The 21,967-nt window shown below is 46.2% G+C and overlaps 1 protein-coding gene across 5 annotated transcripts in view; it reads right to left on the minus strand.

Moving 5' to 3' along the window:
* Positions 1 to 21,967, minus strand: part of CEP89 (centrosomal protein 89) — a 129,262-nt gene that overhangs the window by 47,921 nt on the left and 59,374 nt on the right. For 4 of the 5 annotated variants that reach the window (XM_027821100.3, XM_027821099.3, XM_037877681.2 and 1 more), the window contains 4 exons: positions 19,789 to 19,990; positions 17,739 to 17,906; positions 16,060 to 16,201; positions 641 to 730 (listed from right to left, as the gene is read on the minus strand). In XM_027821100.3, coding sequence (XP_027676901.2) covers positions 641 to 730; positions 16,060 to 16,201; positions 17,739 to 17,906; positions 19,789 to 19,990 — 602 coding nt within the window. The remainder of the gene's footprint in view (positions 1 to 640; positions 731 to 16,059; positions 16,202 to 17,738; positions 17,907 to 19,788; positions 19,991 to 21,967) is intronic. The other variant, XM_027821097.3, reaches the window with a different exon arrangement.

A 21,967-nucleotide genomic window follows, 5' to 3' on the forward strand; every position in this document is an offset into this window, starting at 1 on the left:
CTTAGGACCCATCTTCACTATGTATACAACCAAGTTGGGGCACCCAGTTACTTAGATTTCTAACTTAATTACTCTACAAATGTAGCAGTGTAGTAGATAAGACTGTAACTGTGTTTTGGAATTAGGTTAAATCTTTGGATATGTCCAAAGTCCCTCAAATTGAGGTACAACCCTATGGTCATCTGAATGCACCTCAACAGTAGTTGCATATGCATCTCAATACTTGTAATTCTAATTTTAATAAACTCTAGATTGAGAATATTTTTCAATTTTCCCCATTATTACAGACTTTTTAAAAGTTCCAAAGAAAAGGGTTGGGATATATCCTATAAAATAAAAATTAAATATAAATAAAATTTCTATACTTTTACCATTCTACAATCTGCAGTAGCACTTACAAATAATCAGAATACTATGATCGTATATAGAAAGCAGTGTACATATACAACAGAAAAGTACTTATTATTTTTATTGTGTAAAATATGCTAAAAACCCCATTTATCTTCTAAAATGCATTTAAAAACATATATCTATAAAATGTTCTTACAAAAATATGCCATATGGATTAAGTACTGATATTTTTTTTTAAATGAAAGCAACTTGTAATAGATATAGAATGGTAATTACAAAGTCTACTTACCCTAACCTTCTCTTCTAATCTTCCTAAGCGTACATTCCCTTCTATTATTTTGTTCAGAACTCCATGCTTCTCACTTTCCAAGCATTTGGCCTGCAAATATAATAGGTAGATGAATGTAGGTTTTGTATTCTGGTATGTGTAAGAAAAGGAAAAAGAGCAGAATAGAGTGCTGTTTTGCCATCATGACAGCATTTCTTTTTTCGTATGAATGGTTCTTACTATACAAGTCTATTATATACCTAACTTGAAAATGTCTTGCTGCAAAAGGGAGCTTGTCTCTCAAAGCCTACAGTTGCAGTTTTTGGAGAGAGAAGAGGTAGACCTAAGATGCTGATAAAATGGGCAATGTTCTACAAAGAGACAGAATTACACAAAAGGGACTTCTTTGAATATATTCTCCTTCCTTGTATTACCTTACACTGAGGCTGTCAAAGTACATTGCAAATATGAGTCATTTCTCATTACTACTTTATATGGGAGGTATCTATAAATATTATTTCCCTTTGTTGCATGCTCCACAAGCATTTCCATGCTATCCCCATACGGTCTGCTATGCTTGTAATGCCCTGTTGAAACTTATTCACCAAGCCACTTTCCGTGCCACATGTAAATCTCTCTTACAGACCTATTTCTATCAAGACCACTGAAAGCAAAAAAGAAAGGTAACCAATCAATAATAATTAAGAGGGGAGAGAACCAAACTATCAAGATGCATACGTGCCTCATTGTTACTCTGTCCTTCCCTTCCCTCTTCCCCCACATTGGCCTGTTTCTGACCTGCACTTGTGCAGAGTCATGTTAAATCAGGATTGGACAGTTTCTAGGCAATGATTGAATCTCTTTGTGTCAATCTTTATGCCTCTTCTGAGTCTTGAGAAATAAGACTAAGTTTCATCCACAACTATTGACAATAATATGTCAAGTTTCTACACCACCTTTTAAAAAGATTTCTACAAACAAATCAATAAGTGAAATGTATCTTATTTTTCAAAGTGCCATTTCTCAGAAGTGTCATGACTAATTAACCTCAAAATTCACCTCCTTACACCCTCCCCAAATTCTCTTCTGTTTAGAGATCAGATTTATGGGATTCCAGGTAAAAGGATATTTTTTTATGGAGGCTGGGGGCAAAATCAGGCTGATATAATTGGAAAAACCAGTTAGAACCTTGATTATGGAATCACTACCCTTCCTTCAGGATACCTCTTCAGAGCTAGTCACACTAAATAGACTATACTGCTATCATAATATTCATATATAGAGTACACACAAAAAAAGGTAGGAAAATGTGTTTTACTCAGTAGATGAAGGTTACTCACCTGTAACCAGAGTGCTATGAAATGACCTCTGCACATTCACACTCTTAGGTTCCTTCCAACCCTTCACATCCTCAGAGTGAGGACAAGAGCAGGAATGTGCACAGGCCATGCAAAGAGGAACCTATTTTTAAAAAGATACTGGGCAAGATCCTCAGCTGATCTAAATTGGCACTGCTCTATTAAAATCACTTTTTATAAAATCGTTTTAGACTGAGACCTATATAGAGCAAGTATTTACCTCAGTTTTTACACCCTCTGAAAAATAGATTTCCAATAAAAATGCTGACACATTTTTAACTTTTGTGGCACCAACCACACTCCAGAACTCAGTGAAAATAACTAATTATGGCATTAATTCATTATTGCTCTGTGAATTAAAAAAATCTCAGTTCATTGACTTCAAAAGGATTACTTGCTTTCACACTCCTATTTCATCCTGAGGGAAGTCTAGATGTCAGTGAACTGAGTTTGTAGCCAAATGTAATGTAAAGGCCTCCTGTAATATTTCAGTCTTAATATTTATGCAAACTACTGAAATAAATTAATAATATATGAGAAAAGCAGGAGATGCAGAAAAACAACTCCCTAGCACTCTACTAAATCTATACTTGTAGTGATTGGGTTTGATTCATACAGGATGTGGGCCAGCTTCTGCTAGTATAGATCTGGGGTCCAGTCCCCCAAGAGGGCTGTCCAGTTGCATAAAGGGTACATAACTTCAGCTACCTTGTGAAATAAAAATCAGTCAGTACGGCCCTTTAAATCAGGGGTTCTCAAACTGGGCATTGGGGCCCCTCAAGGCTATTAAATGGGCAATCGCAAGCTGTCAGCCTCCATCCCAAACCCCGCTCTGCCTCCAGCATTCATAATGGTGTTAAATATATAAAAACGAGTTTTTAATGTATAACGGGGGAGGGGGGTTGCACTCAGAGGCCTGCTATGTGAAAGGGGTCACCAGTAAAAAAAAGTTTGAGAACTACTGCTCTAAATGGTCAGTGTTGGTTGGAAAACATTTCAGACTCCTGACTGACATTTTGAACTGCTTGAACTGAAAAGAGCCCTTGAAATAGCAGGAGGTCAGGTTTGAAGTACAGAGATACATGGGGAAACGTATGCATTGCCTTTATACTATATACTTGGCTCATTTCACTGTTATGAATCCATCACTTTTGTAAACACTAAGTTCACTCACAGATGTAAAAGAAAACAAAAAATTGAACAGACTGCAAACATTGAAAAGATCTTAAACCCCTTAAGAAGATAAACTGTTGAATCCACTGACAGTATTCAAAAGAGAAATAACTGGGTTAGAATTAGTGGTGCTTGACTACATGTGAAGTATACACATCACTCCTGTCTATTCCACAGAAACAGCTCCCTTCACAGAAAATCAAAACTCACCAGCATCACAAAAATTTGAGCTTTGTGCTCAGTCACTGAATGACATTTTGACTTACTATGTAGCACCTGCATAATAAAACAGAGGAATGATTTTTGACCGCTGCTAACACTGGATTATAGTTTACCACTACTACCCATAAAAAACTGTTTTAAATAATTTGTTACTACCCTTTTATGCTGCAATTTGATTTTTGTTTATCAGAATACTGGTTCTGATCCTGCAAACGATAAAGCTAAGTGTGTGTGTGTACTTGCAGGATTGGGGCCTTCGGGCAAATGCTGGGGGGGGCGCTGTTTTCCCTTAGATCCCTCTGCACATTAATCTCTTCCTTTCTACGTGTGGGAATGGGACAAGCTTGTGGAAATGTAACTCTTTGGACCACTACACACACACACACTCAACCACTGAAGGAAATCTGCAAAACCATTAACACAACCTCCAAACTACATTTGCTTTTCTGTAGCTCCTATTTGGCACTGTGGAATCCCACTTCATCAGCATTTCCAGGAGCAACTGCAGGTGGAGGAAGCCTGGGAAGCACAGCTCCAGTGGAGCCACACTTTCTGAATCAGAAGTGAAAACTAGGGATCCCAAAGCATAGAGGCACAGAGTTCTATTATTTCAGGGGGTAGTGAATTCAACAGATAGTGAATCAGCAGGAAAACCCACCTTGTTTGTTCCATGGGTGAGCAAGGGACCTGTCTGCATAATAGAACAATTTGAGGAGAACTTTCCAAGGGAAAGACGGTTACCTTTTCCGTAACTGGTGTTCTTCGAGATGTGTTACTCATGTATATTCCACAATAGATGTGCGTGCTCGCCACGTGCACCGGTGCCGGAAGTTTTTCCCCTAGCAGTACCCGTAGGGGGGAGTGCCCCCCCCCGCAACCCCTGAAGTGCCACCTGCCTGACACGGTATAAGGGGGGCTGTGCTCCCCTCACCCTCAGTTCCTTCTTGCCAGACAACTCCAACACAGGGGAAGGAGGGTGGGATGTGGAATAGACATGAGCAACACATCTCGAAGAACACCAGTTAGAGGAAAAGGTAACTGTCTTTTCTTCTTCGAGTGATTGCTCATGTGTATTCCACAATAGGTGATTCCAAACTATATCTGTTGGAGGTGGGTAGGAGTTCACAAGTTCCCAAGACGGAGTACCGCCCTGCTGAACCCGGCATCATCCCTGGCCTGGGAGATGATGGGATAGTGCGAGGTGAACGTGTGAACTGAAGACCATGTGGTGGCCCTACAAATGTCCTGGGTGGGGACATGGGCCACGAAGGCAGCCGACAAGGCCTGCGCCCGAGTCGAGCGTGCCCTCACAATGGGCGGCAGGGGAACCCCCGCCAGCTCATACCAGGAACGGATGCACAAAGTGATCCACTTAGAAAGCTGCTGAGTGGAAATCGGCTGGCCCCTTGCGCGCTCAGCCGAGGCGACAAACAGTTGCGAAGACTTTCTGAACGGCTTGGTCCACTCGAGGTAGAAAGCCAGAGCTCGCCTCATGTCGAGCGTGTGGAGACGGCGTTCCTCACTAGTCGCGAGGCTTGGGGCAGAGGACTGGCAGAAAAATGCCCTGACCCAGGTGTTAGGCGGAGACCACCTTCAGGAAGAAGCGAGGTGTGGGTAGAGCTGGACCTTGTCCTTACGAAAAACCATATATGGCAGTTCGGAGGCTAGGGCCCTGAGCTCCGAGACCCGCCTGGCCGACTTGATAGCTACCAGGAAGTCCACCTTCCATAAGAGTGAAGAAAACCTGGATTTGTGCTGGAAATGGCTCTACTTGAGGATCACTTTAGATAAGCTGTTGCCAGCGGGGGAGTGAGGTGGGAGGAAGTTTTGTTTCATGGTCTCTGTGTGTATATAATGTCTTCTGCAGTTTCCACGATATGCTATGCATCCGATGAAGTGAGCTGTAGCTCACGAAAGCTCATGCTCAAATAAACTGGTTAGTCTCTAAGGTGCCACAAGTACTCCTTTTCTTTTTACGAATACAGACTAACACGGCTGTTACTCTGAAACCTTCCATAAGAGGTGAGACCAGGAACATGTGGCCAGTGGGGCCGCCGTGAGATGAGCCAGCACCAGATTTAGGTCCCACTGTGGAACCAGGGGCTTGGAATATGGGTAGAGATGGTCCAAACCCTTAAGGAACCAGCCAGTCATAGCACAGGAAAACACAGTGTGCCCTTGCACCGGGGGATGAAAGGCCGATATGGCCGCCAAGCATACCCTGACTGACGAGGGCGCCAGTCCCTGGGCCCTCAGGTGGACGAAGTAATCAAGGATAAGCTGGATTGGGGCGGCCATCGGGGAAACACCCTGGCCTGCCGCCCACCTCAAAAACAGAGACCACTTCGCCACGTAGGAGCGGCGAGTGGAGGGCCGTCTACTTTCGAGGAGGACACGCTGAACCTGTTCTGAGCATGTCCTTTCCTTGCCACCTAGCCACTGAGCAGCCATGCCATGAGGTCAAGCGTTGCTGGGTTGGGATGGAGGAGGCGACCTTGGTCCTGAGAGAGCAGGTCTGGGCGGAGTGGCAACTGCCATGACGGAGCTACCGCCAGCCCCAAGAGGGTCCCGTACCAGTATTGACTGTGCCACACAAGGGAAACGAGGAGGACCTTGGCTTTGTCAGTCTTTATTTTCTCCAGGACCTTGCTGATCAGAGGGAACGGGGGAAAGGCATAGAGGAGCTGGCCTGATGAGGACAGGGTAAAGGCATCAGAGATAGCGCCCCTCCCTAGGCCCCCCTGGAGCAGAACCGGGGGCATCGTTGGTTCTGCCTGGTCGCAAATAGGTCCACCTGGGGAGTACCCCACCTTTGGAAGAGCTGGTGAGCCACTTCCAGGTGTAGAGACCACTCGTGCTGAGAAGAAAAATTCCTGCTGAAGCGATCCGCCCTGACATTCCTGGCAGGTGGAAGGCTTTTAGGTAGATGTTGTGGGCTATACAGAAGTCCCACAGACTGAGGGCTTCGTAGCAAAGGATTGGGCCCCACCTTGCCTGTTGATATAGAACATCGATGCCGTGGTGCCTGTGAGGACCCTAACTACCTTGCCTTCTAGGTGCGAGTGGAAGGCCATACATGCCACTCGCACGGCCCTGAGTTCCTTGACGTTTATATGAAGGGGTAGGTCTTGCAGAGACCACAGGCCTTGCATCTGAAAGTTCCCCACATGGGCCCCCCAACCCAGGTCCGACACGTCGGACACCAGCTCCAACAACGGGGCCCTGTCCCTGAACGGGACACCTTGGAGCATGTTGTTTGGGGCAGACCAGCACCACAGGGAGGTGATCACCGCGTTCAGCACGCTGAGGACTTTGTCCATTCTGTTCATGGTCTTGGAGAACTGCGAAGCCAGCCAGAGCTGGAGGGGCCTCATTCTGAGTCTGGCGTGATGGACCACATATGTGCATGCAGACATGTGACCCAGCGGTTGCAGGCAAGCCCTGGCTGTCATCACTGGGAACCTTGTGACCGAGTCGATGAGCCTTCTCAGGATCTCGAACTTGTCTGGTGGGGAAGAGAGGCTCTGGCCGACGTTGCATCCAGTAGTGCCCCTATAAACTCTGTGTGTTGAACCAGGACTAATGTGGACTTGGCGTTGTTTATCAACAGGCCCAGGGCAGTAAATGTGGACAGGAGGAGCGCCACATGATCCCTCACCTGTGAGCGGGTGGTGCCTTTGACTAGCCAGTCGTCCAGATATGGGAATATTTGGACCCCCGGAGATTGAGGTAGGCCGCTACCACCGCCATACACTCTGTAAAGACCCTGGGGGCAGTGGACAGACCAAAGGGTAGGACTGTGAATTGGTAGTGACTCTGTCCCACCAGGAAACGGAGGAAGCATCTGTGCCCTCGAATATGTGGATGTGGAGGTACGCATCCTGTAGATCGAGGGTAGCGTACTAGTCCCCGGGATCCAGGGAGGGGATGATGGAGGCCAGGGAAACCCATACGGAACTTGAGTTTCACCATGTAGTGGTTCAGGCCTCGCAGGATAAGGAAATTATCCTTCGGGATAAGGAAATACCAGGAGTAATACTCCTTGCCCAGGAACGACTTGCGCACCGTCTCTGTAGCTCCTAGGTCCAGGAGCCGCCCCACCTCCTGCTCAAGCAGAGCCTCGTGAGCAGGGTCCCCCAGGAGGGACAGGGGCAGAGGGCAGTTGGGCAGGGAGGAGGTAAATTGAAGGGTGTAACCTCGGGAGATGGTGTTGAGGACCCATCAGTCTGAGGTGAGCTGTGACCATTCTGGGAGAAAAGCACACAACCGATTGGAGAAAAGGAGCTCTATTGGGGGAAGGTCCCTGCTCAGAACTGGCGGGGTACCCCCGAGCGTCCCGTCAAAAACACCTTTTGCCCGCCTGCCTGCCCTTAGAAGACCCAGGCTGGGGGGCAGGCTGGGACTGCCATTGCAGGAGCTTTCTATAGTCCCGCTGCTTTTTGTGGCCTCATACTTTGGGAGGGCGGCCTGGGTGGGAGCCTGCTGCGGCTTGAACTTGGGTTTTGCCAGAGGAGGGACATAGAGGCCCAAGGTCTGGAGGGCTGTGCGGGAGTCTTGCATGCCATGCAGCCTTATGCCTGTTTCCTTTGCAAACAGAGCCTTCCCATCGAAAGGGAGATCCTGCATGGAGGACTGAGCTTTGCAGGAGAGCCCAGAGAGCAGAAGCCATCACGCCCATCTCATGGACACCGCTGAGGCCATGGACCGTGCCCGCCACATCTGAAGTGGCCTGCAGGGATGCCCTTGCGGCTGCTGCCCCTTCCTCCACAAGCACCTTAAACTCCTTATTATCGCACTCCCAGAGGGAGTCCTCAAACTTGGGGAGGGATTCCCAGAGGTTAAACTCGTAGCAACCCAGGAGAGCCTGACAGTTTGCTACTTGTAGTTGAAAGCTTGATGATGAATACATTTTTGTTCCGAAAGTATCCAGCCTCCGAGAGTCTTTGTTCTTGGGGCTCGGGGCTGGTTACCCCTGCCGCTCCCTGTGGTTGACCGACTCGACCACCAGGGAGTTGGACGCTGGTAGGTATACAGATACTCGTGTCCCTTCGTGGGTACAAAGTACTTGTGCTCCGCCTTTTTAGAGATGGGAGTCAACAAGTCTGGTGTTTGCCACAGGGCATTTGAAATTCAGCAAGGCCACCCTGTCCAGTACTGAAGGGGACAGCACATTGAACAGGGAGTCTGAGGGCTCTTCCATCTCCTCAGCCTGGAGGTGGAGGCTCGCTGCCACCCTTTTCAGGAGCTCTTGGTGGGCCCGGTAGTCCTCCTGCGGGATGGAGGGGGTTGGGGCCGCAATCAGCTCCTCCGGACGGGGCGAGGCCGGTGCAGTGCTTTGGGTGTTGTCCGGCACCGGAGGATCCACCACCTGGTCAGACTCCAGGCACAGTACCGAGGACACAAGTCCCCCTGACCTTTTTTCTGGTGGTTGAAAGATGGACGCCAACGGTTCTTCCGAGGCCCCAGCCACCGAGCGAGCCCCCACCGGAGGCTGCGCTGGAGGCCACGGTGCCCACTGGTACCGCTGGGCCAACCACGACGCTTGGTGCCATAGCACTTGCTGAGGCACTGGCGGGGCCGGTTGATCAGACTGGCTAGCTTGGCCTGTAGACGGGCGGCTGTAAGGGGAGGCCAGGCTGGCATATGATCCGCTGCTGCCTCTGGACCGTGAGTATCGGTGGTGCCGGGATCTACGTCAGCCACAGGACCAAGATCTCGACGCGGAGGAGCGGCAGTAGTAGCTGGTCTGTGAATGGCCTTGACGGGTAGACCCGCGTTGGCGCGACATCGGTGATTGACGCCCAGGGCTACAGTGCCTTGGCGGGGACTTGGAATGGGAGTCCGAGCAGGAACAGCATCGACAGTTGTGCCGCGACTGACTGCGGTATCTCCTGCAAGACAAGGACCGTTGGCAACGTCCGCCATGGTCCCATCGGTATTTGCTTTGCGAAGATGAGCGGTGCCAGGACTCCCGGTTGGACGGCACCCATCCAGACAGTCTGGCTGGCGTCAAGGGCGATCCACATGGACTGAGCCCTGAACAGTCGCTGGGCGGTGAGCGGTGTCGGGAACGTTCCCTCAACCAAGACAGTTACCAGGCTGGTGGCGACTGCAGTGATCCCAGCGGTGGCTTGCCTCTGGAGCGTGGGGCCGACGTTGGCGGAGCTCCGAGCACCAGCATGGACATGATGTCCCTGGTTGCCTGGAGGGCTTCAGGCTTAGATGGCATTCAGACATCCGGAGAGGCCTGCTCCGAAGGGGCTGGGCTACTCCACTCAACGTGAGTCAGAGGCCTACAGCCTGATGGGGATTGAGGACTACCTGACATGGGCCTAGCCTCTGTCCCAGACTTCCCTCAGTGCCGCTGCAAAGAGGGAGTCTTTCTGGTCCTCTTGGCATGCCCCGTGGACGGGGAGCGGTGCCGACTGGACGATGGTGCTGGAGGGTCTCCGCATACCAACGCTGCGGTGCCGGGTACCAGTTCGGAGTGGTGTGCCAGGGTCGGGGCCAGCGCCGACTCCATCAGGATGGCCCGGACCCTAATGTCCCTTTCTTTTTGGTCCAGGGCTTGAAAGACTTGCAGATCTTGCACCTTTTGCTGATATGGGTTTCTCCCAAGCAGCACAGACAATCCGCGTGCAGGTCGCTCCTTGGCATAGAGCACCTACAAGAGCCGCACGACTTAAAGCCTGGGGCGCGGGGCATGCCCCGGCCTGGGCTCAGTGACTAACTAAACTAACTGAATTAGCTAACTGACTACAGGTACTACTGAACAAACGAAGAGTTCTGGGGACGAGCTGCAGCAAAGCTGGAGCTGAGTGGTTCCGACGCACCTTCACTGGCGGCAAGAAGGAACTCAGGGTGAGGGGAGCGCAGCCCCCCTTATACCGTGCCAGGCAGGTGCCGCTCCAGGAGTCGCAGGGGGGTGCTCCCCCCTAAGGGTACTGCTAGGGGAAAAACTGCAAGCACGCACACCTATTGTGGAATACACATGAGCAATCACTCGAAGAAGAACCTTTTCCTCTCCCCAAAGGCTCTTCCATGGGAAGGAGCAATAGGGACCAAACAAATATTTATTGATTACGAGAAGATTGCTTTCCTATTAACTGTTTGAATTACTCTCATGTCAAATGTGATAAAACTTCAGAAATTGTTTAGTATGGGCATTTTTCCTGCAACTCAAAGTATGATAAATATCGAAACACTAATTTTTTATGAAAGTGCCTGTAGGAAAAAAAATTGAATTACTGTAACCAAAGTAATATTTGTATGTGTAAATAAAATCTCCTTTAATTTCACACATACAATTCCACTGGCCACTTAAATTAACTATTAAATATTGTTTAAAAAAAGTTACTGTTTGTTAGAAATATAATAGCATGCTATTTTAGCAACATAAAAGTTGCTATCCAGACTTAGACTCAAATCAACTTTTCTATAACGAATGTCATTGTCAGTTTTTGCTGCAGGCACAGAATTGTTCTTTAATTGTAACTGTAACTTTAATTCTTCAATTTATTAAGAAAATAAATTTCCAATGCTTGTTGTTAAAATGTCAGCAGAACTTACAAGTGACCCAAAACGGGGAGGGGAATGACAGTTACGTGCATTTCATTATGTAGGAAGAGGTGTGGAAGGTTGCAAAGGGCCCTAGCAACTGTGAGAAGGCATCTTGAGAACTATCAGAGGAAGTAGTATCAAGCAACTGATCATCTGCCCTAAGGCCGCTCTCATGTAGGTCTCTACCTTGTGACCTCATATTGTTTAATGTCCACAGCTGGGGTCCTGTCACCAAGAATACTTTAACCCCAGTGCCCAGTAATCTAAGAAGGGGCCTTTCCGGGCACTTTGTCCGTGTAGAGTTGTAGTTGTTTTGAAGGGTTGTGGAATGTGAGACAGTCTCGGGGGGACAACAACGACTGTTACTGACCTTTTCTAACTGTTGTTCTTTGAGATGTGGTGTTCATATCCATTCCATGCTAGGTGTGCGTTCACCACGTGCACTGTTGCCCGAGATTTTTCCCTTAGTGGTATCCACTGGGCTGGCTGTAGTGCCCTCTGAAGTCATGCGCATATTCACTGGTATAAGGGGTGCTGCTGGCCCCGCACCCTCTCAGTTCCTTCTTGCCGGTAGCTCCGACAGAAGAGTAGGAGGGTGGGTGGATGAAATGGACATGAGCCACATGTCTCTAAGAACAAAAGTTACAAAAGGTTAGTAACCATTTTTTCTTCGAGTGCTTGCTCATGTCCATTCCATGCTAGGTGATTCATAAGCAGTACTCCAGGAGGTGGGCTCGAAGTTCATTGATGTGCTGCCTGCAACACTGCTCTTCCGAAACTGTCACTGTCACAGGCCTGTTGGTTGATGGTGTAGTGGGACGCAAAAGTATGAACTGACTACCAGGTTGAGGCTCTGCAGATGTCCCATATTGTTACCTGCAGAAGGAACGCCACCGATGAAGCCTAGGTTCTTGTGGAATGTGTAGTAAAGATGGCCAGAGGCAGAACATTCATGTGCTTGTAGCAAGCTCGTATACCAGCGGTTATCCAGGATGAAATTCTTAGGGTTGACACAGGAAGCCCTCCCATCCTTACCACCACTGCAACAAACAGTTGCATGGACTTATGGAAGGGCTTAATTCTCTCAGTATAAAAGGCAAGAGCCCGCCTAACATCCAATGTATGAAGCTGACGATCCTCTAAGCTTTTGTGAGGCTTTGGGAAAAAGACAGGTAGAAAAATGACCTGGTTGTTGTGGAACTGTGACACGATCTTTGGTAGGAAGGCCGGATGGGGGTGCAGTTGGATCTTGTCCTTGAAGAACACCATGTAAGGTGGTTCTGACATAATGGCCTTGATCTCAGAGACCCTTCTGGCCAAGGTGATTGCCAATCGAAAGACCTTCCAGGCGGGAAGCAGTAGGGAGCACGATACTAACAACTCAAAGGGGGGCCCAGTGAGCCTCGACAGGACCAGGTTTAAGTCCTGGGGAGTTGGTTCGCAAACCTGAGGATAGTCTTTCTAGCCCTTAGAGAAGCTGGACCGTCCTCTCGTGAGAGAACACTAATCTGCCATTCATTGGAGGGTGGAAGGTTGAGATGGCTGCCACATGAACTTTAATAGATGAGAGTGCCAGACCTTGCTGTTTTAGGTGGAGCAAATAGTCCAAGACAGACTGAAGAGAAGAACGGGATGGAGAGAGCGCCTGTTCGGAGGCCCAGCAAGTGAAACGTTTACATGTAGCCAAGTAGGTAGCCCTGGTGGAAGACTTTCTACTACCTAGCAAGTCCTGTCAAACCTGTTCTGAGCAGGCCAAGGGGGCCATTTCAGATGGGGGAAGGGCAGCTTTAATCATGATTCAAGGGGCTACTTAGGCATCTGAAAATGCTAGGTTTTTTTGCAGATAACTTGGAAAACAGACGACAGGAGCACTGTATCTAATTCCTATATAAAGAAAGAAAAAATATTCGAACACCAATTAAAGACACATTTTAAAGGTTATATGTAAGTTTAGAACAATCAGTAGATAATACAGCAAGATAGTGCCAATCCCAAGCCTTGAGGTGTCAGTTTTGGAGCCTTGACACAGATATCAGATATACAAATTTGGATGTTAGCAGCCTGGATCTATACGAACAAATGCTGGCAGCCAAATCTTACAAATTGTTCAGACTGGCTTGGGTTTATGTTCACTGAAGGACTTATACAATAACTACAATAAATACAAAGGATTAAGTTGGAAGGAGGTTTCTAGTGTGTTGCTGTAAGGACTGGTGAGAGTAAACATCACTGCTGTGAAATTCACAGATGGTACTCACACTTGTGAGTGTCTGCCAAACCCCTCATAAATGTGCACGTAAAACTACAACAGGGGATATGAATACTTACCTGCTGGAAGAGAAGGAGATTCAGTAGACCGCTGCAAAATGGCTGCTTGAGGGCAGCAGTTGAGGGGCAGCAGCTCCTCAAAAAGTATACTGGGAAAAGGTCCTAGAAAAGTGCAACCCCACTCAGGAGATTTGGTAAAATCCAGGCATTCACAGAGGAATCAGTGTTTCTGTGTCACAGCCTATGGAACTGACCCAAAGTCCAGTGTAGGCAAAAGAAAGATTCCCACAGACTAGTGGGACTAAATGGCCAAACTGGAGTACTGCTATTCACTAAAAAAATCAGAAAGTTGGAAAAAAACTGTGAAAGTTTTAAGTGTAATTTAAACAACATTTGTGGCGGTGATAACATGCTCGTTTCTTCACAACAGGAAAAGATTACAGGTGGTCTATTCTGCAGCCTGAAACTTCCAAAGCTGGGCTGTCTGTGAGGATAATTATCCCCTGAATGTGCCTAGGGCAGCATCGCTCTCCCACACCAGAGCAGCCTCCTATCTACTGGTGTCACAAAGGGCTTGCCTTACAAGCAAAAGGCCTTTTTTAACATGTCCACATGTGAAGGTGAGGGACAGATCATGATAAAGTTGCAGTGGGGGAGGTTTAGGTTGGATATTAGGAAAAACTTTTTCAGGGTGGTGAAGCACTGGAGGGTGGTGAAGCACTGGAATGCGTTACCTAGGGAGGTAGTGGAATCTCCTTCCTTTGAGGTTTTTAAGGTCAGGCTTGACAAAGCCCTGGCTGGGATGATTTAGTTGGGGATTGGTCCTGCTTTGAGCAGGGGGTTGGACTAGATGACCTCCTGAGGTCCCTTCCAACCCTGATATTCTATGAAATCTGCAGCATCTTCCACCCTAAGCACAAAGCTTGAGAGCTTCCTTCCTCCCACCACTTTCTGACACTGAGACTTGTCACGAGATAATCTGTGGTGTGCTGCCTTCAGTCATCAGTGAAGTAAGAATACTGACAAGTTCCATAGTGTTTTTCCCTTTCTACTAACCAACTGTTTTTCCTGGGTTAAATTTGAGCCAGCTACTTTTAATCTCTGATCATCTCTTCCAGAAATTAGGAAATCTATGTAATAAGGAATTAGGTTTGGATAGAAAAGTAGTTGTACTGACTAAATCGGCTCGGATGACTGTCATTTTAATTCTCTTTATTCGGCTGATGTTATGTTCTTTACTTTCGGAATCAAAATCATCAAGGGTTCTCCATGACCATTAGAGTCCTAATGCTCATCAAGTTTTCAGTGTTTTCAGGGTCTTGCCCATAGCTGGACTACACAGGCCACCTGGACACAGGTCATCTACAGTTCCATATTAGTTTTTATTAATTTCACAGATGGTTCTTTGAAAAATATAGTTTCTTTAACACTGCCTCAAAGTTAAAACACGCTAAATCCAATTGAGAGGGAAGAGAGGAGGTTTGGATGACTTTTTGATTTTTGTAAACTGAGCACATACAAATGAGCACAAATTTGTGCTACTTTAAAAGCAAATGGATAGTGAAATGCATAACTGTCTATTTTCACAAGCAAATATGCTGCAGGTGTACAGTTGCATGCACATTTTGTGGGTTCATCTCCAAGTGCACAGTTTACATAACTGGGCCCATCAGGTCCTTGACTGGAATAATTCAACTCTCTCTAACTGTATACTATTACAGTCTCCCACTCTCACACTAATTAGGTCTGTTATATTATTTCTAATCATGGTCCCTGGGTTTATTACAGTTGCTTTTAAACACTGATCTATAAAATCTCTTTTTTTGCTATCTATCCAGGTGCTCAAATCTGTTTACATATCTAAATCAGTGGTCTCCAACCTTTTTATGCCCAAGATCACCTTTTGAATATAAGGGCAACCCAGGATCTACCCCGCCCCTTCCCCGAGGTCCTGCCCTACTCACTCCATTCCCCTCTCCCTCCATTGCTCGCTCGCCCCCCACCCTCACTCACTTTCACCGGGTTGGGGTTTGGGAGGGGGTGTGGACTCTGGGCTGGAGCCAAGGGGTTCGCAGTGTGGGAGGGGGCTCCGAGCTGGGGCAGGGGGTTGGGGTGCAACAGGGAGTGAGGGGTAAAAGCTCTGGGAGGGAGCTTGGGTGCTGGAGGGGGCTCTGGGCTGGGGCAGAGTGTTGGGCTGCAGGAGGGGGTGCAGAATGCTGGCTCTGGGAGGGGGTTCGGGGTGCTGGCTCTGAGAGCGGGCTCAGGGCTGGGACAGGGGCTTTGAGTGCAGGAGGGGGTATGGGGTGCTGGTTCCGGGAGGGGGCTTGGGTGCGGCCTCCCACCGGGCAGCTCCTGGTCGATGGCACAGCAAGGCTAAGGCAGGCTCCCTACCTGCCCCGGCCCCACGCCGCTCCCAGAAAGGGCCAATGTACCCCTGCCCCCTGGGTGGGGGGGGAGGCATGTGGCTCCGTGCACTGCCTCTCTCTGCAGTCTCTGCCCCCTCAGCTCCCATTGGTCACAGTTCCCCATTCCCGGCCAATGGGAGCTGCGGGGGGAGGTGCCTGCAGGCAGGAGCAGAGCATGGACACCCCTCCCCCCCGGGGGCATGGTGGCCACTTCCAGGAGCAGCGTAGCCTGGGGCCGGGGCAGGCAGGGAGCCTGCCTTAGCGGCAGCCCCGCTACACCACTGGAGATCGCGATCAATTGGGAGAGTCTCTAGGATCGACCAGTCAATCGCGATTGACAGGTTGGTGACCACTGATCTAAACCATTACATTTTGAAATATTAATCCTCATTGTTAGTTGCTTTATTTTTTCATAATAAAATAAGGAAATATGAAATACCCCTCAAGAACTTACCAAATGTATAAGATGGTCACGTTCCTGACTTATATTCTCTGCCAAGCTAATAAGATTTGCTAAGTACTGATGAGCTACCACTTCCTTTTCCATTGCTTCTTCCAACTGCTGTTTCAGAAGACCTATTTTCTTCTGTGATCTCCTACAAAATATAAAGATAAAAACAGGAAAATCTTATTTTTAAGCACTAAATTACTGTATAACAATTTAAAAACATTGTTTTTGTGCATACATTAGCTTTTAAACTGTAGTGTCTTACGAGTCAAATCACATGTAAGGAAAGATTCTGAAACAAGATGATTTTAAATATAAAAGGTCAATAATCTAACCTTAGTACATTAGAAAAACATCTTACATCCTCTTTGTCAGTTTACAGGAAGACCAAACCTCTTTATCCTCTAATTTTTGGCTGTTTTGTTTCAAGCAACGAGTACTACTGAACTATCTGAATGACTAGCAAATACAGTGAAAACTTTCTTACATACTACATGGATATAAAAAGATGCTCCAGGTATTATAAATATTTTAAAAAATTCTTGTTCACTGAAATAGCTTTATCTCATGGGTATCATACAAAAGAAGTTTGTTGAGCATGGAGCAATAAACTCTTTCATAACACTGAATAATTTACCAGGCTTTATTATTCATTAACTCATCATATGCAATCTGACAATTTATCTACTTTTATCAAAGACCTAAAAAATAATCAAATATTTTTTCAGATATGAACTGGCTCAGGAATCCAGGGATACCGCAAGCATCATGGCCTGTGACCACCTTGTATTCTTTCCTGATTTGATGGAGCAGGTGATCATAACAAATAATCATTCCAAGAAATGTCTTGTGATCCATGATAGCTAGAAATTCATGCTGCACACCATGCAATACAAGGGTATTCTAGCGTTCTAATAATTACAGCACTTTTTTTAGCTGATGGTTCAAAAAAAAAATCAACATTTCAAAATAATAATATTCAGATTATACTTTTGCATGTTCTGTTGTGCTTGCAAAAAGCATCATGGCATATGACCCAGCAAATCTGACCCATACTTTGTCTTGCATATTTTTCCTAAATTCATTTGTTCACATCTTGGAGATTTTATTTTTCTACGTTCTCTGACATTCTGTCCAGTCCATTACATACAGTCAGCCACAGTAGTCTACTATAACTTGACGACACACATATACTTTTGTTATTTTTTTCATAGTTCTGCATAATACATGCTACGCTGCAGTAGGTACTTAAATTCTATGACAATATTCCTTTTTTCTTGTGCAATGTTTGAATATTGGGCGTAATTTCTAGCTTCACGATATGCCTACAATTACTGTGATTGCTTACCTGAATCAGATAATTGGCTAATTATATTTTTCATATGCATTTTCTCAGTGCAGTCATGATAATTGTGCGTGAAAATTATATATTACAATTATTTGACTAACATATTAAATGTCAGGCCTCTATAGGTAATACAGAAGTTAAATCATATTTCACTGGAAAGGCACACAAATTTTAGAGACTATACTTAATTAGCAGCAATAAGACTTCATGTGTCTGGAGTGGGCTGTAGGGGTTGTGGGCCAAGAATATTTTTTCAGAGAGATATGACTTTCTTTTTAAAATGTTAGTGTCGGTGGAAGGAGATATCCAACTGAAGCAGAAAAGGAAATAGATAAACCTATTTGTCTTTTGTGCCATTTTCAGCTCTTCTTCCAGGATCTTGTTGTCAGCAACTAGGTCATTTTTCTCTAAGAGTAGGCTCTTTTTCTGTGCTTGCAATGATGCTAGTCTTTCCATTAGATCTTCCAGCTCAGCACTTTGCTTTTCCTGTTCCTGTTGCAACTGACTGCAGAAAAAGACAATATAAAATGGGTATCAAAGATCTACTTCACTAAGAAAATGGACAAGTTACATATTTGACAGTATATTATTGTTTTAGCTTACGTTTTACTTAGGTGTCAAAGATACAGATGTTAAAAACTGTGCTATAAGTCAAATGGCCAACAAAGCATAATGCCAATACAATTATTCAATGAAAAGAGGTGTACTGGCAACCCTGCTCTAAATTGGATTTCTATGTATGCTATATAGTCAAAATGTATCCTTTTCTTGGTATTTGGTTTTACTGGTAACTCAAATAACCACCACTAAAACTGCATGACCAGCAGTGCAGAAAGCGTGTCAATGGATTACTCACAAAGGTAAAAACGTGCTATGCCAAGAGATTAATACATTTCCCTCACACCTAGTCTTGAGCGAAAATAACTCAGCTGAATGTCATAAAACGTAATAAATTAAGTTCTAGACAACCTGAGGTTGAAAGTTAACATTCTCTCTTAAATATGTCCTTTAAAACTCAAATCATGCCATAAAATATCACAAGCCATCAAGCAAAGAACATATTTTCATGGTGGAGGCAGGAGGTAGTAAAACAGTTCTTGGTTCATTAAAATAGCTTAGCATGCATTTTTATAAGAAACTGAGATACATAAATTTAAAACACACTGATGTTAACTATAATTCACTTTAAATTCCTTCACTGTCGTGTAGTTTAAAGTTCTGATATATTTCATTTTTATTATGAAAAACTAAATCTTAGTGAATGGAAAGAGAAGTAATGTTTCTGCACCAGAGGAAAAAAGTAAAAGCCTTTTACTTTTCACCAGAGGCTTGTTTGATTCAGACATGTTGTTTGAACAGACTGGATTTATCAAAGTGATGTGCTCCTAGGACTTTTTCAGTTTATCTGTATCTTTCCCTTGGAGTAAGGGTTGGCTCCTGAAATATTATAGACTGTTGGGCATGACATGTTTATTGTCAACTTTTGTTTATTCTTTATGTGGTATCTTGCTAGATTTTCAAGATTTTATAAATGAAGATGGACATTTAATTGACATATCAGATTTGTTTTTCCCAATCCGTTGTACTGTAGTGCTTGGCATTGCTTAGTAGTTTGTCCTAATCTCTCATACTTGAAATTGTGGAGAATGGAGAACAATAGTGTTTTCAGTTTAGGATCTGAGTATATTTTATACATTTGCTACCAAAGAAGGGAACAAAAAATTGAAAACAATTCAGAAATAGGAAAACAGCTTCTAAGGTTAATACAAGTGTTAATATGAATTATCTTATTTCCAATAAAGCAGTTTTCTTATAACAAAAAGACTCCAGTATTTACAATGCAAACTTTGCATCTTTGTGCTATGGCATGAGAACCTACGTGAATTTTTAAAATGTAATCAAGCAATGGGAATAGTGAAAAATACATTAGGATTTTTAAATTCAGTTTTAATTGTCTATAATGTTACAGGTAATGACATTTGTTTTCTAAAAATATTATTTTTAAATGTTTACCCTTGGGGGAAAAATTTTTTTTGTTTGGCTAAGGTGCATTTTTTGTTTTTGTTTTTATTTATACCTAGATAAAACAGCATATAAACTATGGGTGAAATCCTGGCTCTATGAACTGAATGGCAAAATGCCCATTGATTTCAATGGAACCAAAATTTCCCCCGTTTTTATCCGTCTAAAAAATTAAGTTAACAGTTTTCTAAAATAGTATTGCTCCGCCTTCTTTGTACTCTGCCAGCTACCTTAACAACATCTGGATCGTGATGGAAAAGAACACTGGTGATTGGGTCCTGGTGCGGCAAAGGGATCTGTATGGGTACTTTGCAGGATCGGGGCCTTTCACACCACTTGTCTGTATACAATATGTAGACCCATACCTTCTTAATGCATTTACCAAAGCAACATGCTCCTCTGCTGTTACTCTGCCATTAAGATTGGCTTTCAGTTCTTCACATGTGGAGCATAAAGACTTCAGCTGCTTCTGATTCTCTGATATCTCCTCTTCCTGGCTCTGTTTCTTAGCTTCCAAAACCATTAGCTGTTTGGTCAATTTTGAAACTTCATGGGGGGGAAAAAAAACTGTTGACACAACAGAACTAATTCACTAATCAAGTCAAAATTATAATTAAAACAATAGGACATTATTTCATAGTTGCATTAAGCCCTGTGCCAGCTTGACTTGGCTTGTCAAATTAAGTATTGCACTTTTATGCTATGGCTCCTGCCATCTGTCAAGCAGTTTATCGAGATGCTAGTCTTATCCACAGTTAATATAAAGAGAAAATCCTTATGTTATAAGCCTGAGTTTCACTAACTTCTGACTTGGCCAAAAGTAAACCTCAACCAACCCACCTGAAATTTCATGGGTATGTTCTTATGCCAGGGCAGAGGAGGAGTTGGTTGGTTGTTTCCTGGAAGATTTGGGGCAAACTGGAGAACTGTTTGGAAGATGAGAGTGAGTGAGTATTGTGACAGGGTCGGGCCAGATGGCTACAGGAGAGTGACCCTATTGGGATCCGGGAAGTGGGCGGGCAAAGCCCGTCCACTGCTAAAGGATCCCCCCACAGCCTAAGAGGGGGATCCACAGGACCTGGACACCAAATAAATCCGGGGAACAACTAATGAAATAACAGGGACAGGAGTGTGGTCAAAGGGTCAAACTAAGGGAACCAGACGGGGACACCGAGCAGAGAACCCCGGACAGCGCCCACTGCTCCTCGAAGGCGTCAAGGGAGTCAGTGGACGCCGCCCAGAGGAACTCTGCCCGGATTCGTGAACGGACCAAGGATCGGAAATAGGCCCCACAGTCACAGGAGACTCCATCGGCCAACCTCCTCACTCTGGTTTTTATAGATGCCCATTTTAGCTAGGGCCAAGAGGAGGTTGACCAGGAGGTCCCGTGACTCTGTGGGGCCACAGATAGGGAGTGCATAAATAAGAAGGTGAGGGGAGAAGTGCAACCAAAAACATAATAAAATATTTGTGAGGAGCCGGAATAGGGGCTGCAGCCTGGCACACTCCAGATATGTGTGCCAAGGTTTCCCTCACGCCGCAAAAGGGGCAGGTGTCTGGGACAGAGGTGAACCGCGCCAAGAACACGCCAGTGCTCACGGCTCTGTAAAGGAGCCGCCAACTGATATCCCCAGCGGTCCTCGGGACCAAGGTGGAATATAGGCTGGCCCACCGGGGCTCCACACCCTCCAAAGGTGGCAGGAGGTCCCGCCATTTTGTATCGGGACGGGACACCAGGGTGAGGGAGTGTAGGGTGTGGAGCACAAGCGTGTATAGATGTTTCCTTGGCGCAGTTTGGAAACAGACCGGCTGCAGCTCGTGCAGCCGGCTCACAGTGAAGGGGTGAGGGTGTCGGTTGGGTCCATGGGGCAGGGGCCCAATTAAAAGGTCCGGCTGGCCTGGGGTAGAGGGTGAGCGGGGTGCGTCCTCGTGCAAGACCCTGTCGAGGTAAACTCGAGCAGCGGGTGGCAAAGCGGCCTTCACCTCCTGAAGTACGCGCCGGGGAGTACAAGATCTGAAGAGCCCCATGCACTGAGCGAGCGTCAGGGGATCCAGCCTGTCTCCCTGGTCGTAGTCCAGGAGGTCTCCGACTCTTGTGACTTCGGCCAGGACCAACCTCTGGCGCACTGAGGGGGACTCCGCCACCTGCACGCAAAGCTGGGGGTTGTGTAGCAGGGGCTCCGCGAGGAGATCTGCCTCCTCGGTGGCCGCCACGGACCTGGTCGTTGAAAACAGTTTTCAGGTCCGGAGGAGGTCCTGGTAGAAGACCGGCAGTCCAGAGAGGTCTCGCGGAAGACCTCTCGGATGGAGATAAAGGAGCTGCCGGTCATATCGGAGCCCTCGGAAACGGCGCAGGAAGGCATGCGCCAGTATGCTCCAAGCCGGATTACCTGCATCATAAAGGAGCCTCTGCAGGGCCTGGAGGCGGAAGACATGGACCTGAGTGTGCAGACATTTCAGGCCCTGCTCTCCCTCCTCCAGGGGTAGATGAAGAACCCATGCAGGGACCCAGTGCAGTCCTGACCAAAAGAACTCCAGAATCCA

This window comes from Chelonia mydas, chromosome 12 (assembly GCF_015237465.2).
Source record: "Chelonia mydas isolate rCheMyd1 chromosome 12, rCheMyd1.pri.v2, whole genome shotgun sequence".
Taxonomy (NCBI): domain Eukaryota; kingdom Metazoa; phylum Chordata; order Testudines; family Cheloniidae; genus Chelonia; species Chelonia mydas.